The sequence below is a fragment of the Schistocerca nitens genome, chromosome 6 (genome assembly GCF_023898315.1).
Source record: "Schistocerca nitens isolate TAMUIC-IGC-003100 chromosome 6, iqSchNite1.1, whole genome shotgun sequence".
In the NCBI taxonomy this organism is placed as follows: Eukaryota; Metazoa; Arthropoda; class Insecta; order Orthoptera; family Acrididae; genus Schistocerca; species Schistocerca nitens.
The window spans coordinates 167,017,463-167,044,732 of NC_064619.1; the positions used below are offsets into that span (position 1 = coordinate 167,017,463).

General features: G+C 39.7%; 2 protein-coding genes across 2 annotated transcripts in view; both read left to right on the top strand.

Moving 5' to 3' along the window:
• Positions 1–25,540, top strand: part of LOC126262799 (receptor-type tyrosine-protein phosphatase kappa) — a 709,382-nt gene extending 683,842 nt beyond the window's left edge. Inside the window, exon 15 of the mRNA XM_049959624.1 lies at positions 25,423–25,540. Within this exon, the coding sequence (XP_049815581.1) occupies positions 25,423–25,503 (81 nt within the window). The 3' untranslated portion in view covers positions 25,504–25,540. The remainder of the gene's footprint in view (positions 1–25,422) is intronic.
• A 78-nt stretch (positions 25,541–25,618) lies between these two features.
• LOC126263270 (proline-rich protein 2-like) lies at positions 25,619–26,450 on the top strand. The gene is made up of 3 exons (XM_049960356.1): positions 25,619–25,624; positions 25,666–26,310; positions 26,436–26,450. Exons 1-3 carry the CDS (start codon positions 25,619–25,621, stop codon positions 26,448–26,450), a joined length of 666 nt encoding a protein of 221 aa, XP_049816313.1.
• The last annotated feature ends 820 nt before the right edge of the window (positions 26,451–27,270 follow it).

Genomic DNA, 27,270 nt, shown 5'->3' on the forward strand with positions numbered 1-27,270 from the left:
TTCAAAAAATTTGTTTATGCCATACTCCTTCATTCTGTAATGCAGTAAACGATTTGTCCATTTTCGGTTTTATTGATATTGGTCCCTTTCTATGAGATTGATATATAAATCTCCGCCCTCCCCCCCCTTTTCCCATTCCATGTAGAATATGAGAAATAACTGAACTGTTTAATCAGGTTGTATCATAACTGCCTTTCTCTTTCACTTGTAAATTATTTCGTATGAGAGCATAAGTTACACCAGTTTATTTTAAAAAATGTTTAGTTTTAAATTTAACATAAGGAATCAGTGCTGACATTTTCATTTACACCACTTTCTACAAGTTCATTTCTCAGATCTGTGGTAAGTCAAATTTGTGCCGAAATGTGTATGCAAAGAATCATCAGCGCCTTATTTTGGCGAACACCCTGACACTGACTAAGTCACTCTACAGCATCTTATCTCTGTGAGAGCTGTGGTTACACCTGTTTTGTGGGTAGATACTATGTAAATCCATTATTATCTCTTCAATGTTATTGTCCCTCTACTCACCCCTCTACAAAAAAAGAGGTGTGGGTCATTCATTCTGGGGATCCACCTGACCCCTGGCATTGACCATTCATTCCAAGGGTCCACCTACCTTCTACCTCTCCAGTACTACACAAAATTGGATACACCCTATCTTAAATCTTTTAACAACATGCACGGCTTCTAACCCTTACCTTTAAACCCCCCAATGACAAAGTATCCCCATAATGTATTAACTCTATCCAGTCACTCCAATATGTATTTCCTGACTCCTCCTTTTATAACTTCTACTTGTGCTTCTTGCTGTGTTATAAATTACCTTCCCATAAATACTATTTGTTAATTAATTGTCCACCCAGGATCTACCCACAACTGATGGATTATATGATTTATCTTCCTTTATTATCAAAGCAATCACATTCTGCCCACGCCAAAAACCATGCAAAAGTTTAGTTTGCAATAAGTGATAATATACTCTATTCTTCATTCCTTTTGACAAGTTCTTGCACTTCATATTATTATATTCTCAAGTTCTGTTGAAAATAATTCTGAATTTTCTCTTAAAAGATAAGACACATTTACTTAATACCTAGCCAGTCCCTTGACTGTATGACCAGAGATGTAATACATTACTTTAGTCTTTTTATTGGTTTTTCAAATCATTTATTCACTAGCACTCCCTCTTCAAAGATAACTTGAGTGTTCTGTATTACTTTCATTCCTCATTTTTTGGAAACCTCATTAGTGCTCTTTCTCCAGAGATAATAACATGCTCAGCTACAGCAGCCATAATTTGCTTGCCAAACTATCTCTGTTTTTTCACTTACATGTTAGTGTGTGATACTACGCATCACTTAAAAAATACTCTCCATTCCCATCCAATTCCCCATTCTTTGTGACATGGCTAACCTGTATTTCCATAAAACAGATTGTCTGTGTCAGTTTACTGCATAATTGTTTCATTGGTGAATGTGTGTTACTGCTCCAAGCTATTATGTATTAGTAGGTTGTAATTACCATGAAGTTCTGTGTGGAAAAGAAGTGTTTCAGCAATAGAAATATGTGAATGTGGAAGGAGGAACAACACATTACATACTCGTGTCAGAGAATTAAGAAAAATGAAAACTAAGGATGGGTTTGCTAGGATCAAACAAAGAAAGAAGATACATCCTCAAAGATGAATTCTCACTGATGGGTTCTTCATTAAGACACCAGAGGATGTAGTGTGGTCAGCATTATCCTACACAATGGTCTTATGTTTGTTTCAGCCATGCAGACTCCAAAAATTGATGCTAACATACCCCTGCAGTATTTATTTATTCATCTATTGTATCCCAGACCACTTTTACAAAATCTTTAAGGTTACAGTAAAGAGAAAACATAAAGCAATACAATAAACGGCAGTGAGAGAAGTGAAGATAAAATAAATTAAAATACAGAAACACAGACAACACTGTTCATTTAAAAGAGATGGTATGATTCTGTCTGGAATTACAATCTTTATATCCCATGTGAAGCCTAGTGTATTGCAGCTTGTCATTTTCTGTTACTAGGTCCTGTATCATGCAAGGTTAATCCAATTTCCTGCTGACTAGTAGGTGTTATGGTCTTGCAGTTCTCCAGATTCACAGAGCTCGTCTGTACTAATAGAGCTCCATTTCTTCAGGTGTACTTTGCATCATGATACATCCATTCTTAATCTATTCAAGGCTTCTACCCTGGAGCTATTCCCTGGTCTTCCTGGTTCCAGTTTCACCACAATTCTTTTCATTGTGCTTTAGGCGGTGAAAGGGTTGGATCAGTTGTCTGTAGAAAACACTTTCTTGATTTTCTTTTCATTTTTTTATTTTTTTATTTTATTTTATTTTATTTTTTTGTGGGGCAGTTCCAGACATTGGATGCCAGGGTTCTGTTTCTTGTTTTTGTTTCTCGATTTCAGCTGTTTTTCTCCTTCTGATGCCTGGAGGGGCTTTGCCCATAAGTTGGTACAGCTGGTTTGTGGGAGTTGGGCGGAGGCAGCCTGTTATGATCCTGTCTCATTCAGAACTATATTCACTTGTTTTGCATGGGCAGATTTTTATCATACAGGTACTGTGTTCTCTGCTGTGGAGAAACATAACACTAGAGCTGACTTACAGAGAACTGTGGGTTGTCTCCCCATCTACTATTTGTAAGCTTGTGGGTGACATTGTTCCTGACACTCACTTTCATCTTTGTGTCCAAAAAGTGATCCCTGAAGGTGAGAGCGTGGTCAAGTTTGACTCCAAGATATTCTGGTGTGTCGCAGGGAGAGAGGTGCTGTCTCCTCCATGTTATGTTGAGTTTTCTCCTGGCCTCTCTACTGTGCTGGTGAAAAGCACAGACTTGGGTTTTTGCTTAGTTTGGCTTGAGATCGTTATTGTTGTAGTAGTCAGCTACATTCTCAAGCACTATTCTCAGTTTCCTTTCCACCTCTTCAAATGTTTTGTCCTGAGCAGCAATTACTGTATCATCTGTGTAGATGAAGGAGCAAGCATCTGTACTAATTGACTGGTTACTAGTGTATACATTGCACATCATTGGGGCAAGGACACTATCTTGGGATAGTCCATTTTTCTGAGTCCGCTGTTAGCTCCTCTTTGTCTGCAGCAGGCACTGGTTGAATTGCGCCAGTCAATAATCCTTTGTGGGTTATACATTTTTGATATTAACTTATTATGGTTAATGATGTCAATAAAAACTGTACCTGTGATTTGTTTCCATTCATAGCCATCTTCTATTTGTTCACAGTGTGGCCTCCCTGGGTGGAACCCTGCTTGCTCTTTAATAATATTCTGGTCTACATGTGTGGAGATGCGGTTGAGGATCGTTCTTTCCAGGACTTAATGGAGCTGGCAGAGGAGGGAAATGGTCAAAAATTTTTGGGATCTGTGTGGTTCTCTCCAAGTTTTGGTATAGCTACTATCTTTGTCTTCTGCCAGATCTTGGGGCCTTTCATTTCAGGGTCCCATTTGTTCGTCATAGCTAATAACCACTGTCAGTAGCAGGTATGAACATTTGTTTTTGCTCTGGGCATAGATCATCTAGTCCAGCAGCAGCAGCAGCAGCTTTACTATTCTTCATTAGAGAGATGGAGTCTTCTAATTCTTCCAGGGTAATGGTTGTGCCTAGATCAGCGGTCATCAAACTGCAGCCCGAATCAAGTCTCGTAGCGATCAGAGTCTGTGTTATGAATTTTGAGACGGAAGTAACATGGATTTGTGAATGCACGTTATAGGGACAGTCATCTTCAAATGTGATACTTGCTTGCAGCAAGGAACATTACATAAAGATCTTATCATACAGTGCAATGAGTAGAAGAAAACTGACATTCAAATCATATGTCATATTGTATAATGCTTTAAAACAAAAGTACCATTACTTTTATTAACCAATTAACCAGCCGTTCACACAGACAACACAAGACTTAGTTATGCAAAGCTGTGCTACGGCTTTGGGGTCGCTGAGGGTGCAACAATCTGAAATAGAGAACAAATGACACGAAGTGGTCTGAATGGTGCTGATTTTTAACGATCACTACGTGGGGGCCAGCTACCAACTTATCACACCCTTACCACAACTAGTCTACCGAAAGCTTGCAACATACCAATTTGTATAGCTTACCAATTAATAATAAGATTGGTACATAAGTGGCCCAAGGTGTCATCCCTCAATTTTAATACTGGCTCTTGAGCAAAAAGCTTTGACGACCACTGGCCTAGATGGTCTTCTTATTGAGTGACACTCTAAAGCTTCTTTCTTGTATGTTTGCTGTTGTTTCTGCCATTGAGTAGGAGCTGATGTGCTATTTGATTTGGTGTGACCTTACATGGATTCCGAGTGTTGGTGGGTTATTATTGATGTTTTTAAGAAATTGCCAGGCCTTTCAGCTATTATGTTTCATATTTAGATTTGTGATTAAGTTACACCATTTTGCTCTTCTCGAGTCTAATATGGCCTGTAGGAGTTCTTGTCCCGTCACACTTGCTTCTTCTGAAAATGGGTTTCTCTCAAAAAGCTGTAGGTAATGTTCCAGGAGAACCTTTGAGTTTCAGATTTGTTTTGGGGATCACGTCTAGGTTCTGCACCTCTTTGTCAAGTTCTTCAGTGAATTTGTCCCACTAGGAACATTTAAAATTAAAGCACCTTTTGAATTGGGTGGTTGCTTGTTTAACAACTTCTTTGACCAGACATATTATGACTTAATGTTGTGTACATGGGAGGGGTTCTCCTGCATCCTTCCTGATTTGATGTGCAATGTGTTCACTGTTGAAGATGTTATCAGGATAGTATCTGTGGTTTCACCTGCTGCTGTTAAAGTAAGACGGAATTTTGGTATTGTGAATTAATTTCAGTCCAGTTGAGTCTGCCCAGCTTTCAAGATCTTCTCTGGTTTTGTGTGTGTGCCTGTACTTTCAGGCTGAGCTATGGCAGCTGAAATCACCCATTACTAATTTTGTTGGTTGTAACTCAGAGTTTGACAGTTCATTGAATCTGGACTCTCTTTTCAGTGAATTTGTACAGGATTGTATCTCTACAGTCAAGATTTCGATGTCTTCATGAAATGTTAGTTCTGCACATATAATGTCTAATTCAGTTTTGTCAAAGAGTGTGCTGCCGTATTACCTCTGTGGTCTTTCAATTACTAATTCCATTCCGTGAATCTTTGGTCTTCTATTGTTGGGGCCACTGTGGGTCTCTTGAACTAGTAAGAGATCACAGTTGTGTCTTTTTCATGCTTTAGTGAGTAATACCTCTTTTCCATATGAGAGCCCTTCAATGTTCATGGATATCATCAAAGTTGACTTTGATAAAAGCCGTTTGGTGGTGTCTTGATGTTGAAAGAATTTGCCATTAAGCAAAAACCTAACGTTGCCAGGGTACGCCCGGTCACTGTCATGATCTTCGAGGAGGCTCCTTTCGTATGGTGAGCATGAAGGTGTGGAGTGACAACACGTTTGTAATTCATTCAGCTGTCTTCCTTGCAAGTAAGTTATTCTGTTGCCACACTCTCTGCCATCCTCCATGATAATGCATCATGGTGTAGGATAATATGTCATGTATATGCCTATCCTGTGTCATTATATACCATAACAGTTATGGGATGGGTTGTGTTCATATGAGAGGTGTCCACTAAGCAAGTTTAACTACTTTATTCAAAAAAATACACACAGTTTATGATGTTGAAATAATTTTATTGACATTGTACAGTGCTTCTGTTACTTTTCTACATAGTTGCCATTTATTCCCTAGCATTTTTGGTAATATGACACAAGTTTTTCAAATCAGTGTTGCACGAGGTCAGGTCCTGTATTATATCCTGTACATGTAACTAGCTGTTAACTGTTGATGTGACTTCATCATCAGTGTTGACGTGCTTACTTCCAAGATGACCTTTGAGCTTGGTGAAAATGTGAAAATCACTTCGGGCAACATTCGGTAAATATGGAGAATGTGGGAACACTTTAGTTGGATCTTCTGAGCTCTACCTGGGTCATTCAAGCTGCATGAAGATGAACATTGTCATGAAGGAAGATAACTTTGTGAATCAAAAATCCATGACATTTTCTTGTGATGACTGCTTGTGTACTCCACAAGATGAGCACAGATCCTGACCTGGTACAACACTGGTTTGGAAAAACTCGTGTCACAGTACAAAAAATGCTTGAAAAAACATAGCACCTATGTAGAAAAGTATCAGAAGTATTGTATAATGTCAATAAAATTATTTCTACATCATTAACTGTGTGTAATGTTTTATTGGATGCCCTTCATATTTCCTTATCCATTTCTTATATCAATGAGAGAACTATTTTAAGTCTTCCTGTAGTGGGACAGTGACTAGTCTAACATTGTGGAAGATAGATTTAGGTTACACAGCATGGGATGGAAAGGGTAGAAGAAACTGTTCGAGAGAAAATGAAATGTGAAATACTGAAACAGTTAATTTGGATATGTGGCGGCTGTCAATCTGCTGAATCTTCAAAGGTCACAGATTCCTCTGGGGATTTGAATTTCCATAATATGTCGGTATTAAATAAGCATTTCCCTTGACCCACTCTGGGATCTACAAGAAACAAAGCTTAAAAAAAATTGCTTGTCTCTTTCTGTATATTTAAATTATAATAATACAATGTAATCAGTACACTCCAGGCACTTTTGAGTCTATATGAGGGCCATTAATACTTCCATCTTCCTAGCCCAAAGAGTCGTACAACTTCAACAGTGCTAGGTATATGCTCATTCGTATTTAAACAATGTTACTAGATTCTGACTCGGCTACTCAGATCCAGGGAAATGAGTCCTTAAAACTACACAAAATGAACTATTAATAAAATGAGTCTCAGTTTGGGGCTGTTTACAGCTCACCTAACTGGGTGCACAGCAGTCTGCATTCCACATAGGCTAGGTAATGTACCGATTAACCTCTGCATATTCACCTCGTAGCCAGGGCACTTGAAAGAGGAGCTGAACTGTTTTTGTGCTCACCATCTGCTGCAGGGATGCCATTGGAGATCACTGCTGCAACTGTAGTCTTGAAATTACCACACAGAATTCTCCCATGTCGCCAGTGAGAGTCTTCTTCACAGACGTGCCAAATGTTACTTAACTCTTTAACTGCTCTGAACGTGTCTTTGCACCTGTCCCTGTGTGCTCTGAAAGTGTTTATGCGGGCCACCAGTCCTCCTAATTGGTACTGGGAACATTCATAGTACCAGTTAGGAGGACTGGTGGCACGCGTAAACACTTTCAGAGCACACAGGGAGAGGTACAAAGGTGCATGCGTTAACACGTCCAGAGCAGTTAAAGGGTTAAGCACACAAATATCTGTCGCTGTTGACCCTGTTGCTGTGCTCAACTAACCTCCTTCACCCAACTCTTTATAATAGTTAACACTTCTTCAGTCTCCAGCATCCTAAAATTATTTCATGAACGTTTTCTTCTTTTAGCACCTCTAATTCACATCCTGCACTGCAAAATGATGTGTATCCATGTTGGTTGGTTATGGTGTGATACACTCCATACACAGTCTGTCATCCGATTGCATGCGTGTCAACTTTACCTTCCAAATAATTTTCAGTTGCTGTTCTCAAAGTTAACTGCTGTAGTAGACTTGTTACACTGTGCCACTAAACCATGCCATGTGACTGCTTCTCCTTTGCAGTTATGGTGGGTGCTGAAAAAGAGCTCTGATATATTTAAGCTACTGAAATGATGTAATCAGTTTACAACAATGCTTCTCTGTGATAACAGCAACATTTCCACAGTACATGTACTTTTACAGTGACAGGTGATGCAAATTGCTCATAAGTTGCAACTCATAATAGATCATATCATGTATGTGTAAGATGCTTTGACATTCGATAGTGAAGTGACAGAATGACAGTTCTCCAGTATGATCTTCAGCTGTTTGGTAATTTACAGCATCCCCTTTTCTCTGAGACACCCAAGGCTCTCCCAAGCCTCAATGCCAAAGCATAAGTGAGCTGCCCTAGCAGATGGAGACAGGCAGTCACCTTGCACATTGTCAATGTCTGGAGCTGAAGGCTTTTGTACTCCATGTGTGTATAATATGTTAAGCAAAAGTGCATCTAGTGGAATCCCCATACAAAACTATCTATACTACATTTTCAGTTTACACAAACATCTTTCATGGTCTTAAGGGGATACAAGTGTAACATGTTATTCCATAGAATCCCCTATTACCCGACAATACATGACTGTTGTGAAAATTCCGCGGTCTGTTCCTGGTAAACTTTGGTTCATCAGTGAATAGTATAGCAAACAGAAGGTGTTGATGCTGAGCACACGTCTCCAGTAACCAAGAAGAGAAAGCTTCTCTGGATTGAAAATCTGTCTCAGTAATGCCTTGCACTCTTTTAAGGTGGTATGGATAAAGGGGTTGCACACCATGACACTTTCCACACTTTCACAAGACTCGCATTCTGTTTTTCTGTTATTTCTCTATTACTGCTGCCATTACTGTCCTCAGTATCATGAAGTACTTGGCCTTCTAAATCAGCTGTTCTAAAACCTTTTGGTCTTCCACTATGAAATGGCCTTTTCTCAAAGTAATGCTCTGTTCAAAAATCATAACAGGAGAAGTTAAACTTGGTAAAGGAAGAGAGATATGGGAAGATTTAAGTTAAATTACACCATGGTCAGACAGAGATTCTAAAATCATATATTGCATTGTAAGGCATACTCAGGAGCAGATACAGACTCAAATCACAATTTAATAATGATGAAGAGTAGGCTGAAGTTTGAGACCAGTTGGGAAAAATCAGTGTGCAAAGAAATGGAATACAGAAATATTAAGTAATGAAGAACAGATATGCTTGAAGTTCTCTGAGACTGTAGGTATCATGATAATGAACAGCTCAGTAGGCAGTTCAGTTGAAGAGGAAGGACAGTCCAAAAAGGGAAGACACAGAAACTGGAAAGAAAAACATAGGTACAAGAAAGGGAATTGAAAAGAAACCATGGGTAACAGAAGAAATACTTCAGTTTATTGGTAAATAAAAGAAGGAAGTATAAAAATTTGCAGGGAAATTCAGGAATACAGAAATATAAATCACTTAGAAATGTAATAAATGGGAAATGCAGACAAGCTAAGGTGAAATAGCTACCTGAAAAATGTGAAGAAATCCAAAAAGAAATGATTGTCAGAACTGACTAACCATACAGAAAAGTCAAAACAGCCTTTGGTGAAATTAAAAGAATGGGTGGTAACATTAAGAGTGTAATGGGAATTCCACTGTTAAATGCAGAAGAAAGAGTGGATAGGTGGAAAGAGTGGATAGGTGGAAAGAGTATATTGAAGGCCTCTATAAGGGGAGGAAAGGTAAAGGCACCAGAGAGGTAGTTCTGACATTGCAGTTTATAATGGCAGCAAGACTGAAGAAAAATCAAGACATGTTCATTGGATTTGTCAGCCTTGAAAAAAGCATTTGACAATGTCAAATGGTGCAACATGTGTGACATTCCGAGAAAAATAGGGGTGACAGGTGCACAGTTGCATTTCACAGTACTTTAATTTCACTGTTCCCAACCCTCTAATAGTACACAGTTACATGGCCAGTACACAATTTTTCAACTTTCAATAAGCCCCGCTAATAGTTTGCAGGCAAACCTCCGTATACTGCTACAATAGTTTACTATTGAACATCTACGAGCAGTAAAAACATAACCACAAAGTTCACCATTCTTGAAAAATAGAAAGATACTTATGGAGCAGACACTGTCACTGTTTTTACACGTGGCCTAATTGTTTAACACTTATTCCACAGTTAAGTTGAAGCATTGTTGTTGTACTAACCAACACAGGTTTCTCAACTGAAACTCGGCCATATACTGACTGTCTCGTGACCAAAAATCGAGCCCTTATATATGATCACAAAATAGGTACTGAAACTGCACATTGTTTGAAGTGAAATTTAAGAAATTACAATTAAAACTTGTTGTTGTTGTGGTCTTCAGTCCTGAGACTGGTTTGATGCAGCTCTCCATGCTACTTACTTCATTCAATTAACTGAAAACATCGAAAAATTGTGTCTTTTTAACAGTTTTTTCTACTACGAGGGTTAAGCCGAATTATTTATTTAAATCATGAAATTAACAAATATAGTTACACAAACATTACTTTTGACCAAACTGTTAATTACTTTGGAATTAATTAAGGGCTGGCTTTGGTAACATGTTTTTGAATAGAGCCAAATAGAGTCTTTAAGATTACTGTTAGTTGTTCCTCCCAATGTTTATAATTAGTACAGAATTTATATTTGTTTGTATGTCAACAATAGAACTTAAGTTATGAAAAAAATACTGATTTTGCCCTATAATGAAAGATACTAACTAGTAATAGTCAAAATAAATTAGAAAACCAATTACATACATAAAACTAAGCACAAAATTAAATCGGTGTTAAATTCTTTAGAACTGAGAGCCAACCTTCATCTTTTATGAAAATACAAGTTACACTCGTGTATGTTAATGTTAATTAGTTAAAACTGAAAAAAAAAAAACGAATTTAATTGGCAGATGGCAAGACAAGAGGGGTAGTAAAAATGTCCCAGTTTGGGGTTGGGTTGCTTGGGGGAGGGGACCAAACAGCGAGGTTATCGGTCTCATCGGATTAGGGAGGTATGGGGAAGGAAGCCAGCTTTGCCCTTTTGAAGGAACCATCCCAGCATTTGCCTGGAGTGATTTAAGGAAATCACAGAAAATCTAAATCAGGATGGCCAGACGTGGGATTGAACCATCATCCTCCTGAATGCTAGTCCAGTGTGCTAACCACTGCGCCACCTCACTCGGTATATCCGAGCGTGCTTTGTGACAGAGAGTATGGATTGACAGTAACTCAAAGAAAGACAAAAGTAATGAGAACTAGCAGAAATAAGAACAGAAAGACACTTAACATCAGGATCGGGGGTCTCAAAGTAGATGTAGTTAAAGAATTCTGCTACCTAGGCAGCAAAATAACCCGTGATGAATGTAGGAAAGTGGACATCAAGAGCAGACTAGCACTTGCAAAAAGGGCATTGCTGGTCAAGAGAAGTCTACTGCTGCCAACACAGGCCTTAATTTGAGGAAGAAATTGCCGAAAGCCTAAGTCTGGAGCACAGCAGTGTATGTTAGTGAAACAGGTACTGTGGGAAAACTGGAACAGAAGAGAATCAAAACATCTGAGATTTGCTGCTATAGACTAATATTCAAAATTAGGGGAACTGTTAAGGTAAGGAATGAAGAAGTCTGCGGAATTGGCGAGGAAAGGCGTATTTGAAGAAAACTGACAAGAAGAAGGGGCAGGATGTCAGGAGATCTGTTAACACATCAGGGAATAATTTTCATGTTACCAGAGGGAGCTGTAGGCAGTAAAAGGTGTAGAGCAAGGCACAGATTGAAATACAGTCAGCAAATAATTGAGGGCATAGGTTGAAATTGCTACTCTGAGATGAAAAGGTTGGCACGGGAAAGGAATTCATAGTGGGCTGTGTCAGACAGTCAGAAGACTTATAACTCAAAAGAAATCAATTCTTTAACTAAACTTGAGTTATTACATAATATGACAGTCAGTAATGAGTGTGGGAAAGGAAATGAAATATCAGTTTCACATCTCAAACTGCGCTCACAAATGGTCAGAACTGGCAGCACAAATACATACGGGAATAACTGTATAGAAATGAACAATGTAGAAATAGACAGACTGCTACTTACTGTAAAGAAGACACATTAAGTTGCAGACAGGTGCAGTTAAAACACTCTTACATAAAGCTTTCAGCCCCAGCCTTCATCAGCAAAAGAGAAACACACACCATTCATACACACAAGCAAGCACACCTCATGTACACATGACCACCAACTCCAGTGTCTCGGGCCATGCACTTATTGACACTATCATCATTTCATTATTGCCTTTCTCTTTTGCAGTAAGGCTCTCACCTTTACAGATTTGGAAGCCATGCAGTATCGATCTCTTCTTACCTAAAGTGCATTTAGAATTAGTTGCTGCTTTTGACAGTTCAATACGGAGCAAGTGGAGGGAATCATAGTTGCCATCATGTGCTGAGCACATCAGATGGTGATGATAATGCCAGGCCTGTTTGACGCGCAACCTGTCAGGCTCCCTAGCTGGCATGAACAGCAAACCGCGCAAGCTGGCCGATCTGCCATCTTTCTCAAACAATTTTAAAGAAACTATTTGGTAATAAATTCTGATTCTCATAAATCTTATAGCTTATTTCATCAGCTTCATGATGAACTGCCTACCTTATTGATAATGGCCATAGTCATTGGCATATTCGATATCGGGTAAACTACTGCATGAAATTCTTAAGGTTTGCAGTGAAAAATAAGGCTTGCACTGAATTTGCATTTGCTTCATGTTACATCACATGTTACTGCTTATGAAATGTAGATAACATATTGAATTATTCTTTAGATTTGGAAAGATATCACTAACTGTCTCCAGTCTTGAGAGAATTGAATGTATGTGAAGAGTACTCTGTCACAAATGCCTGCACCAGTAAAAAAGCCAGAATGAAATATTCACAAATCCTTTGTATCTCATTAACGGTCTGAGATATCGAAACAGAGGAGTTTATTTTCCCATACGATTAATATGTGAAACTTCACAATATTCCATGATATTAAAGCTACTACAGATTTTTTTTTTTTTTCAGTGACAAATTTTAAGAACCATCAACAGCTGGTGAAATTAGAATTGCTGTGAGTTTTGCAACAATATAAGTGAAGAAGTTACATGTTGATTTTTATTCTGAAAACTGGCTTCCTCATGTGCTGCTGTGTTTTGGCAAAATAAGCAGATTTTAACATTGTCACAAGAGAAGTTACATATTACTCAAAACTCGTCACAGTCCTCACAACAGAATAGTATGTGCATTGTCCACTACTATTGTCAAAGAGTATTTTGCAACAGAACATTGTCTTCACAACCATTGAACGTATTTTTGGACAACAACTTTTAACGTGAACCTCATGTTCAGATATGCTGGACTGTTGTTATCAATGTGACACCAATACAGAACACTTGTGCTACAGCTTCAGATCACTTAAACACCAGAAAATACCACTTTACAATGAGAGCTGATGAATGCAGATTTGCATCTAACATGCGACACCACGTGGTTCTGTTTATCCACAGCATGGCAACAGGGACACTTTACCAACTGAACCACTGGTGGCATGGTAGGAAAAGCCAGCTCGCTACTAGTGTTCCCTGGACAACAGCGTCACGTCCCCTCCTCCCCCCCCCCCTTCCCTCCACCGTCCTCTCCAGTGAGCCAGACGTCAATAGTTGCAACTATGGACAATAAGGCTCTCTGGCTTGTATGTCGGTAATCTTGTGAATTCTTCTATGTTCCAACACCATTCCAGTAACCTCATATGCAACCATATAGAACTGGCATTTCCCTCCCCTTCAACGGAAGAAATACACACCCCAAGGGGGGAGGGGGTTGTACATATAAAAGAATTTTAATGTTACAATGTTTTGAAATACATTTTCACACTACATAGTTACTGATAAATAAAAGATAATGACCACTGCCCACCATGAGACTAAATGCCACCTGACAGTATTGTGGCCCTGTGACACAGTAAAGGACATGAATGGGGAATCATTGTAGTGATGACACAGAATACAAATTGGGAATTCCTTAGACATAAGTTACTTCAAAAAAAAGCAGATTTGCTATGACCTGGCAGCTGGGAAGTGACCATCTTGAAAATGTCTAAACTGGTCAGCTGTTCATGGGCTACCTTTGTGAACATGTACGAAAAGGGGTTGAAGGATTGTGAAACAATAAGTAGGTGACAAGTTGTCCAAGCCTCATCACGGACCATGGAGCGGACCATGGAGTCGGAAGCTTACCCCATTTTTTTTTTTTTTTTTACGCACATGCATGGTGTGTGTGTGTGTGTGTGTGTGTGTGTGTGTGTGTGTGTGTGTGTTTTGGGGCATGGGAGGGTAGGAGGCGTGTTGGCTCATCATTGATGCACGGTCAGCCATGACTTCCTCTCTTGTGCCAACCTCTTCATCTCGGAGCAGCACTTACTCCCAGCATTCTCTGTTATTAGTTGGATATACTCCATCCCTGTCACCTCCTACAGTTTTTATGCTTGACAACTCCATCTAGCACTATGGAAGTTATTCTGTAATGTCCTAATTCATGTCCTATCATTTTGTCCATTCTTCTTCTCCTCAGTGTTTTCCATCTATTTCCTCCTTTGCCACTTCTGCGGAGGACATCCACATCTCTTATTTTCCCAGTACACCTAATTTTCAACTTCCTTCTGTAGCACCACATCTTATATGCTTTGATTCGCTGCTTTTCCAGTTCCTAGTTCACATCTATACAATAATGTGCTCAGATTTACATTCTCAGACTTTTCTTCCTCAAATTAAGGCCAATGTTTCATAGCAGCAGACATCTTTTAGCCAGGAAAGCCCTCTTTGTCTGTGCGAGTCTGCTTTTCTTATGTTGTCCTTGCTTCATCCATCATAAGTTATTTTGCTTCCAAGCTAACAGAATCCCTTTACTTCATTGACGTCATAGTCTTCAATTTTGATCTTATGTTTTTCACTAATTTGATTTCTGCCACTCCCCATTGCTTCCATCTTTCTTACTCTCAATCCATATTCACTGCTCAGTAGACTATAAATTCCATTCATTATGCCCTGCTGTAAATCTTGCTCACTGTCACCCAGTGTAGCAATGTGATCAACAAATCTTCTCCTTCATATTGTCCCCCTGAATTTTAGTCCTACTACAGAACCTACCTTTTATTTCTTGTGGAAAAATATGGAAATGTGTCGTAAGGTCCTATGGCACCAAACTGCTGAGGTCATTGGTTCGTAAGCTATCAAACTACTTAATCGAACTTAAACTAACTTATGCTAAGGACAACACACACACACACACACACACACACACACACACACACACACACACGGGGAGGACTCGAACCTCCGATGGGAGGAGCTGCGCGGACCGTGACAAGATGCCTCAGACCACACGGCTATCCCACGCGGCTTTTATTTCTTGTCACTGCTGCTTTGATATATAGATTGAAGAGTGCGTGAGGGGGAGGAGCTGCATCCATGTCACATAGCCATTTTAATTTAAGCATTTCGTTGTTTTGTCTTCTATTCTTATTGTTCCTTCTTGGTTACTATGCATCAAGTATATTACCTGCCTTTCCTAATAGCTTATTTTTCTAGATTTTGAACGTCTTGTGCCGTTTTACAGTGTCAGGTGCTTTTCCTAGCTCTGCAAATTCTATTAAGCAGTCTCAATTTTCCTGAAGTCTTGCTTCCATTATCAAGTGTTAACATCAGAACTCCCTCTCTTTTACCTTTCAAAATGTCAAACTGATCATCATCTAAGAGATCCTCAATTTTCTTTTCCATTATTCTGTGTGTTATTCTTACTAGTAACTTGGATGCATGAGCTTTTAAATTTGTTGTGTGATAATTCTTGAACTTATCTGCCTTTGCTATCTTCGGAATTGCATAATGATATTTTTCTGAAAGTTTAAAAACGTATCTCTAGTCACATACATTCTACATACCAACTTAAATAATCATTTGGTTGCCATTTCCCTGAATGATTTAAAAAATATCAAGGGAATGTTTGTCGATACCTACTTTGAATACAAGTCTCCCCAGAGCATTGACAAACTCCGATTGTAATGTTTGATCCCCATGTCTTCCAAGTAGATTTCCACTTCTTCTATCAGCAGATAGTTCTTCCCCACCTAGAGGCCTTCAATGTATTTTTTTTTTCCATTTATTCACAACTCCTATGAATTTGAGAGTGTAAATCCACAAGCAAATCCACTTGATGGCATTGCTTTTAAATTCGCCAAAGGTTGTTCGACTTTTCTATATGTCGAGTCATCCCTTCCAATGACCATTTCTCTTATGATTTCTTGATATTTTTCCTGCAGTCATTTTGTCTTAGCTTCATTGCTCTTCCCATTTATTACATCCCTAAGAGACTTATATAGCTGCAGTCCTATCTTTTTCTTAGCATTTTTATATATCTCCTCCTTTCCCCGATCAACTGAAGTATTTCATTTGCTAGCCAAGGTTTGTTGTCTTCCTTCTACTTGTATTGTTTGGGCAGCTTCTGTGATTGCCTCTTTTAGAGAAGTCCACTCCTTTTCAACTGAACTTCCTGTTGTGGTATTCATTATCACACAATCTATGCCTGCAGAGAGCTTAAAACATACAACATTACTTCCAAGTTCTTCAGTATCCACTTGTTTGCATGTTGATTCTTCGTGATGATTGTCTTAAGCTTCACCCTACCCTTCATCATTACTAAACTATGGTCTGAGTTTAAATCTGCTTTGAGTGTGCCTTACAATCCAGTGTTGATATTGAATTCTCTTGTCTGTTCCTATGATGACCAATAATGTCATCAATTATGGTTGTAGTGTGTGTGGAATCATTGATATTGGACTGTAGATTATCGGAAATGTGTCACCTGGTTGCATGAATTGCATTTCTTCCTACATCATTCAGTGGTTGTGCCCAGATATACCATCACATGGCCAGTGGCTGTTCAAAATATGCAGTGCATCACAGATACATTCTGATACTGCCAGTATTACAAGAGAGGGGCATTTATCTGGGCTTTTATGGCATTTGTGGTAGTAATTGAAGTCACAGTGGCTGGCTGGTTCTAGGCACTGCAGTCTGGAACCGCGCGACCACTACGGTCGCAGGTTCGAATCCTGCCTCAGGCATGGATGTGTGTGATGTCCTTAGGTTACTTAGGTTTAAGTAGTTCTGACTTCTAGGGGACTGATGACCTCAGCAGTTAAGTCCCATAGTGCTCAGAGCCATTTGAACCATTTTGAAGTCACAGTGACAGCTATGCACTAGATGAATACTACTAAAGACCACCAGCAACCCTGCATGCTTGATATGATTTGTCAGTATCAGATGATCTTACACAATGCCCAAAGAAATTCTAGTCACGTGTAAAGGCTGTTAGTGACACCAAAGTTAATGTCCAGTCACTCGTGAATGAAACAAGAACTGAAATTGAGTGTAGCAAATCAAAAGCTGAAATGCTTCGCTCCATCTTCAAATGTTCCTTTCCAAAGGATAACCCAGGAGAATTGCCTAATTTAATCCTCATACCATTGAAAAGATGAATGAAATAAGTGTTAGTGCCATTGGTGTTGAGAGACAGCTGAAATCATTAAAACTGAACAAAGCTCCAGGGCCCAATTGAATCCCTGTCAGATTCTGTACTGAACTTGCAGCTGAGCTAGCCCCTCTTGTAACTGTTATATGTCATAGATCCCTCGAACAAAAAACCGAGCCCAGTAGTTGGAAGAAAGTGGAGATAACACTCATTTATGAGAAGGGTAGTAGAAGTGATCCATAAAACTACCGTCTAATATGTTAGCACTAATTTGTTGTAGAGTCTTGGAACATACTCTGAGCTCAAACGTAATGAGGTATCTTGAACAGAATGATCTCCTGCATGCCAATCAGCATAGATTCCAAAAACATTGATCAGGTTATAACACTGCTGCTCCGCTTGTTATACTGGCATGCAGTTAACCTTGTGATGACAAGGTTTATTTCTGTCACAAGGCAGCCACGTACAACACTACTGGGGTAGTAAATTTGCCTAATACGTCCTAGACTTGCGGTGGATGTTACCCTCTGTGAGGAGTTTAGAAGTTTGACTGAGTTTGCCTAATGGAAAAATTGGTATTGAACCTTAATTTCGTAATAATAGCTGTAGGTAGACAGCAGAAAGAAATAATTTTGCAAGAAGTAACAGCAACTGATTACTGTTAAATGAAATAGTTATACGGTCGCCAACCTAATTAGGCATAATAATGTAAAAAACATTATTTGTAAAGAAACTACTTTTCCTAATTAGAAATGAACTTTCATTAAATACTGGTCTGTGAAGTGCAATGAACATACCCAATCAGACAAATTACACAGTGAATATCTGCAGTTGTCACTTTAGCAGTAAAGCAGTTACAAGATTTGCAAATGAGCCCTTTCTCTTGTTTAATTTAATCATTACTTTTGCCTTTAACTAATATAGTCTAAACTTGCTCTTCACAACCCACACAAGACCAGGTAGCAGTTGATAATAGTGAAGTACAATTAGTACACACATTTACTATACAAAATCAATAATGAGACACAGCATACAAACCTTCTATCTTCGATTCTCAGTAATCACTTCAAGATTTAGTAACCAGAAACCTACTAAACTGATTTATCCTCTTTATTTTGATGGAAAAGAAATGTGGTCCCACAAACTATCCCATTCATTGTAACAACAAAACTGGACACACTTCCAGAATTATGTAGCATTAAGGTAGAATTGGGTTGCTCCTGCATCTGAGATCATTAAGTTTGTACTAATTTTAACACTATGAGTTTTAGAGCTTTTCCCAAATTGAGAGCACCCTTTTACAGCCACATATTAAATCCGAGGCCATTCCATTCCAATTGCAATATTGTAAGTTTTGCTCAGCACCTGCGCTGGTTACTCATCAGTTACTTGCTACCGACCGACTACTGTACCCTCACACTTGCCACCCAGACTTCAGCGCCACATCCACCTTTTCCTAGGGCACCAGCTCACTTCCCTTGCATAGGGGAACTACTTTGGGTCTCTCTTTATATAACACAAAGTCCCTATGCATGAACCAGTTATTTCATAGTTGCCAGTAAACATATTTTAAAAAAGCTCATTATTTAAACATATTAAGAAGTCAACACAAATGTGCATAATTAAATACCGCTTCCCTCCAAATGATACAAAGAACTTAACTTACAAAGAGTAAACATGTCACACTACCTTTCCACTTCTTTATAGTAGATCAAAGACATTTCATAATAAAGAATATACACTTGACATTATGCAGGATTAATCAGTACAAATTATTAACAATATTGATTGTAGTGTTACAAGGTGAACCCCAACTTGCACTTTTCTCACATGACATTCTGAAAGTTTTGGACCATGGCAGTCAGGCAGATGGAGTATGATTTCTGAAGAGTGTTGACTCAGTACCTCATCTACATTTATTGTCAGAAGTGCAATCATATGGGATATCAAGAGAAATTTGTTACTGGATTTAGGATTTATTGATACAGAGGACACAGCATGTTATATTGTATGTAGAGTCATATAAGGTGAACGTCAACAAAAGCAAAAAGAAGATAATGGAGTGTGGTCGAATTAAGTCGGGTGATGCTGAGGGAATTAGATTAGAAAATGAGTCCCTTAAAGTAGTAAAGGAGTTTTGCTATTTGGGGAGCAAAATAACTGATGATGATCGAAGTAGAGAGGATATAAAATGTAGACTGGCAATGGCAAGGAAATCGTTTCTGAAGAAGAGAAATTTGTTAACATCGAGTATAGATTTAAGTGTCAGGAAGTCATTTCTGAAAGTATTTGTATGTAGTGTAGCCATGTATGGAAGTGAAACATGGACGATAAATAGTTTGGACAAGAAGAGAATAGAAGCTTTCGAAATGTGGTGCTATAGAAGAATGCTGAAGATTAGATGGGTAGATCACATAACTAATGAGGAGGTATTGAATACAATTGGGGAGAAGAGGAGTTTGTGGCACAACTTGACAAAAAGAAGGAACCGGTTGGTAGGACATGTTCTGAGGCATCAATGGATCACAAATTTACCATTGGAGGGCAGTGTGGAGGGTAAAAATCATAGAGGAGACCAAGATATGAATACACTAAGCAGATTCAGAAGGATGTAGGTTGCAGTAAGTACTGGGAGATGATGAATCTTGCACAGGATAGAGTAGCATGGAGAGCTGCAGAGCTGCATCAAACCAGTCTCAGGACTGAAGACCACCACCACCACCACCACCACCACCACCACCACAACAACAACAACAACAAGAGTCATCATCAGATGTCGAAGTAACTTTGGGTGTGCCTCAGGGAAGTGTGTCGGGGTCCTTGCTTTTCATGTTGTATATGTAAATATTAATAGTAACATCAGACTTTTTGCAAATGACAGTTCTGTGTAGTGAAATGCTGACTGAAAGAATAGGCATAAAAATTCAGTTCAGTCCTTGATAACACTTCAAACTGGTGCAAAGACTGGCAACTTGATTTAAATAGTCAGAAATGTAAAATTGTTCACTTCACAAGAAAAGTAGTATGCTATGACTGTATCAGTGAGTTACAGAATCAGCCAACTCCTTCAAATAGCTGAGTGTAATGCTCTGTAGGGATATGAAATGGCATGATTATATATGCTCAGTCAAGAATAAAGCAGGCTGTAGACTTCGGTTTATTGGTAAAATACTGGGAAAATGCAATTAGTCTGCAAAGGAAATTGCAATCCATGTGGAATATTGCTCAATTATGGGCGACCCATTCTAAATAGGACTAATAGGATATTCAACATATACAGAGAAGAGCAGCATGGATGATGCATGGGAGAGTTTTCTTTTTTTCTTTCAAAATTGGGCAGTTTGCTAATTTTAATATGTTTCTAGTTAGTCTGGATATACATTTGCATTTCAAACTACAAATCTTCCAAAAGTAAGGAAATTATGAAGAAAAATATTAACAGTGTTGTTGTAACTTGAAAATTAATTTTCTAAAGGTGATGGATTTCAAGGAAATTAGAAAATATACTGCATTCCTTAAAAATAACATCTGACCCATAGATACATATAATAAGGGAAAGGCAACCACTTACCTTCAGCAGACTGATGTGTGGAGCACAGAAACACATAATAGAAAAACTGAATTCACACTATCTTTCAAGCAGTGACCCTTTTTCCAGCAATAGCACATACATTCATACACAAAAAATATCACAGACAGTGAGGAGGCACAGTGGTTAGCACACTGGACTCGCATTCAGGAGGACGATGGTTCAATTGCATGTCCGGCCATCCTGATTTAGGTTTTCCATGATTTCCCTAAATCGCTCCAGGCAAATGCCAGGATGGTTCCTTTGAAAGGGCACGGCCGACTTGCTTCCCTAATCCGAGAGACCGATGACCTCGCTGTTTGGTCTCTTTCCCCCAAACCACCCAACACCTAAACACACTCTCCCATGGCCATGGTGGTTGGCTTTCCGTTATATTACTCGTACTTATTGCACCCTCCAGGAATTTCCTTTATTGTTATAAATCTCAACCATAAAATTAGTGAATTAGCTCACAGGCTATAACAATTTTCCTCAAGCATTGTAGCAGAAAAACATTGAATTGGTGACCATTTTGACTGAACTATGAAGCAGTATCATTCTTTCCTCCCAAATGAAATTTCACTCATACTCTCCAAATTGGTACAGAGCTTATTTTTGTGTGTTTTACATTTTATGAAATGCACTTTTTTTTAGTTTAGCAAATTTTGTTTTGCCTTCTCATCACATGTGCTCCTCAGTATATCACCAAAAAGAAATGCATTCAATGAGTATAATTTGATTTTACTGTATAGAAATGAGTTTGTTAGGATTATTATGTAAAATAAGGGAAAGGCAACTACTTGCCTATAGAGGAGCAATACATGAGTCACAGAAACACACAACAGCAAACAGCATTAACACTGGCTTTCAAGCACTAGCTCTCTTTCTAGCAGTGGTACACCCATTGACACAGTGACCCACTCATTCACACATTCCCATGGCCACAGCAAGAATATTTATTGATATTGGATTATTTAAAACAGTTGCCTGAACAGACAGATGTGGTTGGTAAGGATGCAAGGAGGGGGTAGTGGGAAACAGGCAAGTGTTTCGACAGATGAGTTCATGGTCGCACAAGTAGACAAAAAGAGTGCAGAGGATCCTACAAAAAGAGATGTAGGGAGAAGAGGTGGGGTTGGGGGGGGGGGGGTGCAAAGGGGAGTAAGGTAAGATGAAAAGGGGAAATGGAGGGGATAGGGTTTGAAAAGGAGAGGGAGAGGGCAGTGCATTATCTACATGGAGAAGGAGAGAAGGAGTGGTCTGGTCAGGAGAGATTAGGGAAAAGACAAGGTTAGGCAGTGAAAATAGGTTAGTGGGGGTTTTTGTCAGGGGGATTGCAGGAGTACAAGATGTATTGGAGAACCAATTACCATCTCCGAAGTTCAGAGAAAGCTGTTTTGGAAGGGAGTGTCCAAATGGCCTGTGCAGTGAAGCAGGTGTTGACGTGTGAATTTGTGTTGTGCCACATGTTTGACAACTGGATGGTGAAGGGATGGGTAAGGATATTCTGTAAATTGGGTTGGAAGTAGAACGCTACTTTGGGGAATGTGGGTAGGATTTTGGGTAGGATACGCAACATTCTCTGGACACGATGAGAGGTAGTTGAAACCCTAGTGAAGGATGTGGTTGAACTTTTTGAGGCCAGGGTGATCAGAGGAGTGCTGGTTGATGGTTGGTTAACTGGTTTACTGATGTCACAGGAGAAGGTGGTATGGGTGACTTGTTTGTGGGTGAGCTGGATACGATATGGTCTGTCAGAAAATATTCTGGAAAGGTTATTGCTATATTTTGACGAGTCCTGCTTTCCACTGCAGATGTGGCATCCACAGATGACGAGGCTGTAAGGGGAGTCTTTTTAATGTAGAATGGGTGACAACTGTCAATGTGGAGGTTATGAGAAATTTGTCTTCTTTTGTAGATGTCCTGTAAACAATTTTTTAAGGTTTCTTTTGTGTCCTACCATCATTTCCTGCCACCTTTCGCTCCTTCATATCTCAAATGGTTTCCTACACCTAATCTTTCATTGAATCTGGAATGTAATTATTTTTATTGTTAACTGTTTGTGTTTATGTTTCATCTTGTGAGTTACACACGCATTTAAGGAAATCATCAAATGCTTTTACAGTATTCCTCCATTGTTAGTTATTGTGCTACACCCTCTTACTGGATGAGATTTGATAAATTTGTAACACAAGCATCTATTTGTTTTCTTTATTCTCATGTCACTCTTAAACATTTCTGCCCTGAAATTTTGATTATTGCTTCTCACATTGTCTGAAATAAATTTATGAATAGTTTTATTTAATTCGTCAAATTCTGAGATGTTGCTATCATTGTCTATGCAAAACTTGCACTTTCTCTTTGATAGTTGCCTTCATAGACACACACAAGAAGGAAGACAGGCCAAGAGGGGACACATGCCTCCATCCCCCACCCCCACCCCTTGGAATCTGGAGCACAGAGCTTTTATTCATTAGAATTCTCTTACACCATGGAAAACCATCAGTTCTCTGAAATATAATAAGTTTTTTCAGTTTTTTGTGTGAGTTATAAAATTTAGTTTCTGTGGTATGGTACATCTCAAAGTTCCCCAGTTCATTTGTATCAAAATGACAATTTCATATACCTGCCCCTACCCCATGGAGAAATATCTGCGGATACCCTTAGTTCCTTCCTTTATTTGAGCCATATATTCTTCTTCCATTTCTTTACCTGCAACATCTTTTGCTATTTGCGTAAATACCTTTGTAAATAAATTACCTATTTTTCTGCTGTTGATATAATCATCTGCTGCATTTAATTTGTTCTGATATACCTCTTTATTCTTAAATAAATTCTCATAATCTACATATCTTGTTTCCTTTCCATCCATTTTTACTCTGGATCTTATGAATCTAGTATGACTCCAGATTTTAAAATGAATCAGAACCATCCAAACCCAACATATTTCTTCATTGTTTAATAAAACTGTAAATTTTATTTTTAGTTTCATTTGGTCCTTGCAAGTTCATTTTCTGTTTGTTCTATAACTTATGTCCTGACATTAAAGTGAACCAACATTATTTTGTCATTTGATTTTCTATCTGCCACTTACAATATTCTGATTTACATGTTGTGGGAACAGAAAATAGTGGACCTTTGTGGAATCACTGGCAGAAATATGGAGTTGAAATAGAAAGAATAAGACTGCCACTACGAAAGATAATGAAATATTTATAAAAACATCAAACAGAATCTTGTATACATTACAGAGAGACGAAATAATAGTGAAAAATTTTAACTGAACAAGAACCAAAATGAAATGGGTTAGACAGAGGGAAAGTCTCAAGAAATGTATTGTCTAAATGGAGAGATTGCAAAGCAACAGAATATTTTATAGTATCATATAACAGAGCAATTTAGGGGCCCAGAACAAGTAATGTGAAGGAAGAAGCAGTTTCACTCCTGTTCTAGACAACATTCCAGATAATCTAGCTCTCAAACATGACATGCAGTTCTGTGTCAGTATTTGATTCCAGCAGAGCTCTTTTGTTGAAGAAAACAGCCTCACCCCCCCCCCCCCCCCCACCACCACCACCACCACCCCAAACCCCTCTGCTTATTGCTTTATTTACCTTGTGTACTCATGCTTCTGAAATAGTGGAGTTGTTTTCAGTTTACTTTTCATCTTTGTTTAGTTTGTGATTAACCCCAAAATTCTGTACTCCCCAGATGGGATTGCTCTGCCAGTAAAAGCTGCGCACTGACTTGGGAATGACAAGCTCGTGATTCCCAAGTTGTAGATTGGTCAACACCAGCTCTGAACAAGAGAATTCTCAGCTGTGAGGGATTTTTAAAATTCTCATTTATTTATTTCTAGGTACCCAGTAGTTGGCATCTGTGATGTAGCACTCCATCACACTATCAGTTATAAGATGATGGTGGTAAAATGTAAAATTGAATGTTGTGATCAGGACTATGCATATAGAAAGCTAACTTACTTCCAGACATCTACCAGTAAATACTGCATGTTATCTTAGTTATTGGGATAGCTGCAGAAATTATTTTAAATAAAATGGCAGAACTTGTCTAAAAAGTCACCATTTTGCTGCACAACTATGCCCAATCACTTAACAGCAGTTACGCATTGTTGAGCATCATATTGGAAGTACTGAACTGATAATATTGTCCCTAACCTTCTACTGCAATCTGACACTCATTAGCTAGAGCAATGACACTTTCCTAGAAAGAAACTATGTCAGTTGCTTCTTGTCTTTGCCTGTCCCTACCTCTTCAAATCTCCTTGCTGGCACTAGGAAGGCTATATTTCTGCATGGATCCGAACCATTGTTTAGCCACGAATACTATATTAGGACACCACATGTTCATGAAATTTGTTGGACAAATATAATATTGGACAAATAAATTATAATGGAGTATCTGGTATTGAAAATGTGTAAGAATGACTTAACTATAATGATCACGCAGAAACTGTTCCATGGTCAGTTAAAAATAAAATTTTTCTTGAGAGGCTCCATTCTTGTTCTAATGTTTCAGTTGTTTCTCTCAGGTGTACATTTTTATTTTGTCAGACCAGTCATTACTTTAGGTAAATTTACTGTTATGTCACTATATACCTGATACAGATTTTTTTCTGTTTCCTAACAGACGGAGTACAAGTACTGTTATGACCTGGTGCTACATTATGTTCTACACTATCTAAACAAGGACATGAAGGAGAAAAAGTGAGAATGTGAGCAGGAGAAGCTCTGGTTCGTGGAATTCGGGCGTGGCTCTGCACTGCCACCATCATCGCCTGACAACTCACCAACATGGGGCGGAGGTGGTGCAGGAAGTGAGACAGATGGTGGTGTGAGCAAGGATCGCTGGTCGTGTTGTTCGTGTCGACAGGTGGTGTCACCGTGCTGTGCCGAGACAAATGGAGCACGTGCCCGAGACCGCACTCCACAGCACAAATCGGCGGCTTCAACACCGTTGACTCCACAGCCGCCACAACTGCCACTGCTTCCCCCACAACCTCCACCTGCTCAAAGTGCCTCAGGTCCTGTGCCTTTCCCAGTGGCATGGCCTCGCTACTCTGGTAGTGTTGTGGCGGGTACGTGTAATCTCGCCGGTTACGATCTGTTCTCACCCTGGGATGACCATCCACCGCCTAATGCCACTGTATCGGTACCAGTCCCCAACCCAGCTCCTCCCCATGTTCCTATCCCTACCCCTGCTCCTGCCAAACCAACACCACCAGCAGTGAAGCCGCCACAACCACCTCCGTTGCCAACTCCACCACTGCCGGATAAAAAAAAAGATCTTCCGAGTTACTTTTTCTATGGCCCACAGCGCAACAAGCCACGTGGTTACCGGGTTAATGGTGGTTCAGGTGTCTCCTCTGCTGGTGGTGTAATAAGATATGCCAGACGCAGTCTAGCTTCTGTCACCGAGCCAGCTGCAAAGGCGTTCTCAGCACCCGCAGCTCCTGCAAGTGGTCCTCGCTGGCGTGCAGATGCTGCTGTTGTGGGTTACGGTGGTAGTGCTGGACGTGTCAGTGAGGCAGTGGCTATCCCACCACCCTTGCGTGGCAGGGGTCGTTATTGGAAACGGGGTCATAACCGTGCAGCAGCAGGCCGCGCAGGCATCTTCTGTAAGGCTGGTATATGTGTTGCCAGTGTCAGTCTACCTGACTACCGAGAGAGGGTGCCGTGCACGTACGATGCTTGTCGTGCTGCTGCTGCTTGCTCTGGTAACGTCAGCTCACATGATCTACAGACAGGTGTCACCCCAAATGGCACACGTATACGTGTTCAGGTGGAGATCAATGCCCGGCCTGAGGATTACCACCGTGAGGTCTTGGCTGCACCCACTGAGGCATTTCCAGTCAGTGATACCATGGCTGCAGCTGAAGACCGGGCAGTTCGCAGAAGACGCAGCCCAGGCTTCTCCCGCCGCGAAGGCAGCAGTTGTGCTACAGACGCCCTTCCTGCTATCCATAGACTGGCAGTCAGTGGTGGTGGGAAGGAAGGTGGTTCCAAAGAGCTCAGTAGCAGTTCAGGTGTGACAGGGAAGTCTCCCAGCAAAAGAGGTCGTAGTTTTTCTGCTCCTGGTGGTGGCAGCAAGCCATCTACTGGTGGTGAAGAGGAAACTGCAATCTCCACTACTGCAGGAAGCAGCAGTATTGGTGAATCTGTTGTTGCAGCTGCTGCTGCTGCTGCAAAAGACCTGCCATACATTGATAGTGTCTCCAGTGAGAATGATTTTGTGTTTGCCGGTGAAGTAAGTGAGCGCACACTGGCTGGAGATTCGGACAGCATGCCTGAGGATGAGATGGGTGATGAAGAGGGTGAAGAAGAAGAAGAAGATGAGGAGGAGCAAGAAGAAGAGGAGGACGTAGAAGATGAAGATGTAACTGCTGGCAGTAGATACTCAGTGTGTGCAGAAGACAATCAGGAGTGGCCTTTTGATACAGTGGCAGCAGCACAGCGAACACACAGTGAGCACTATCTG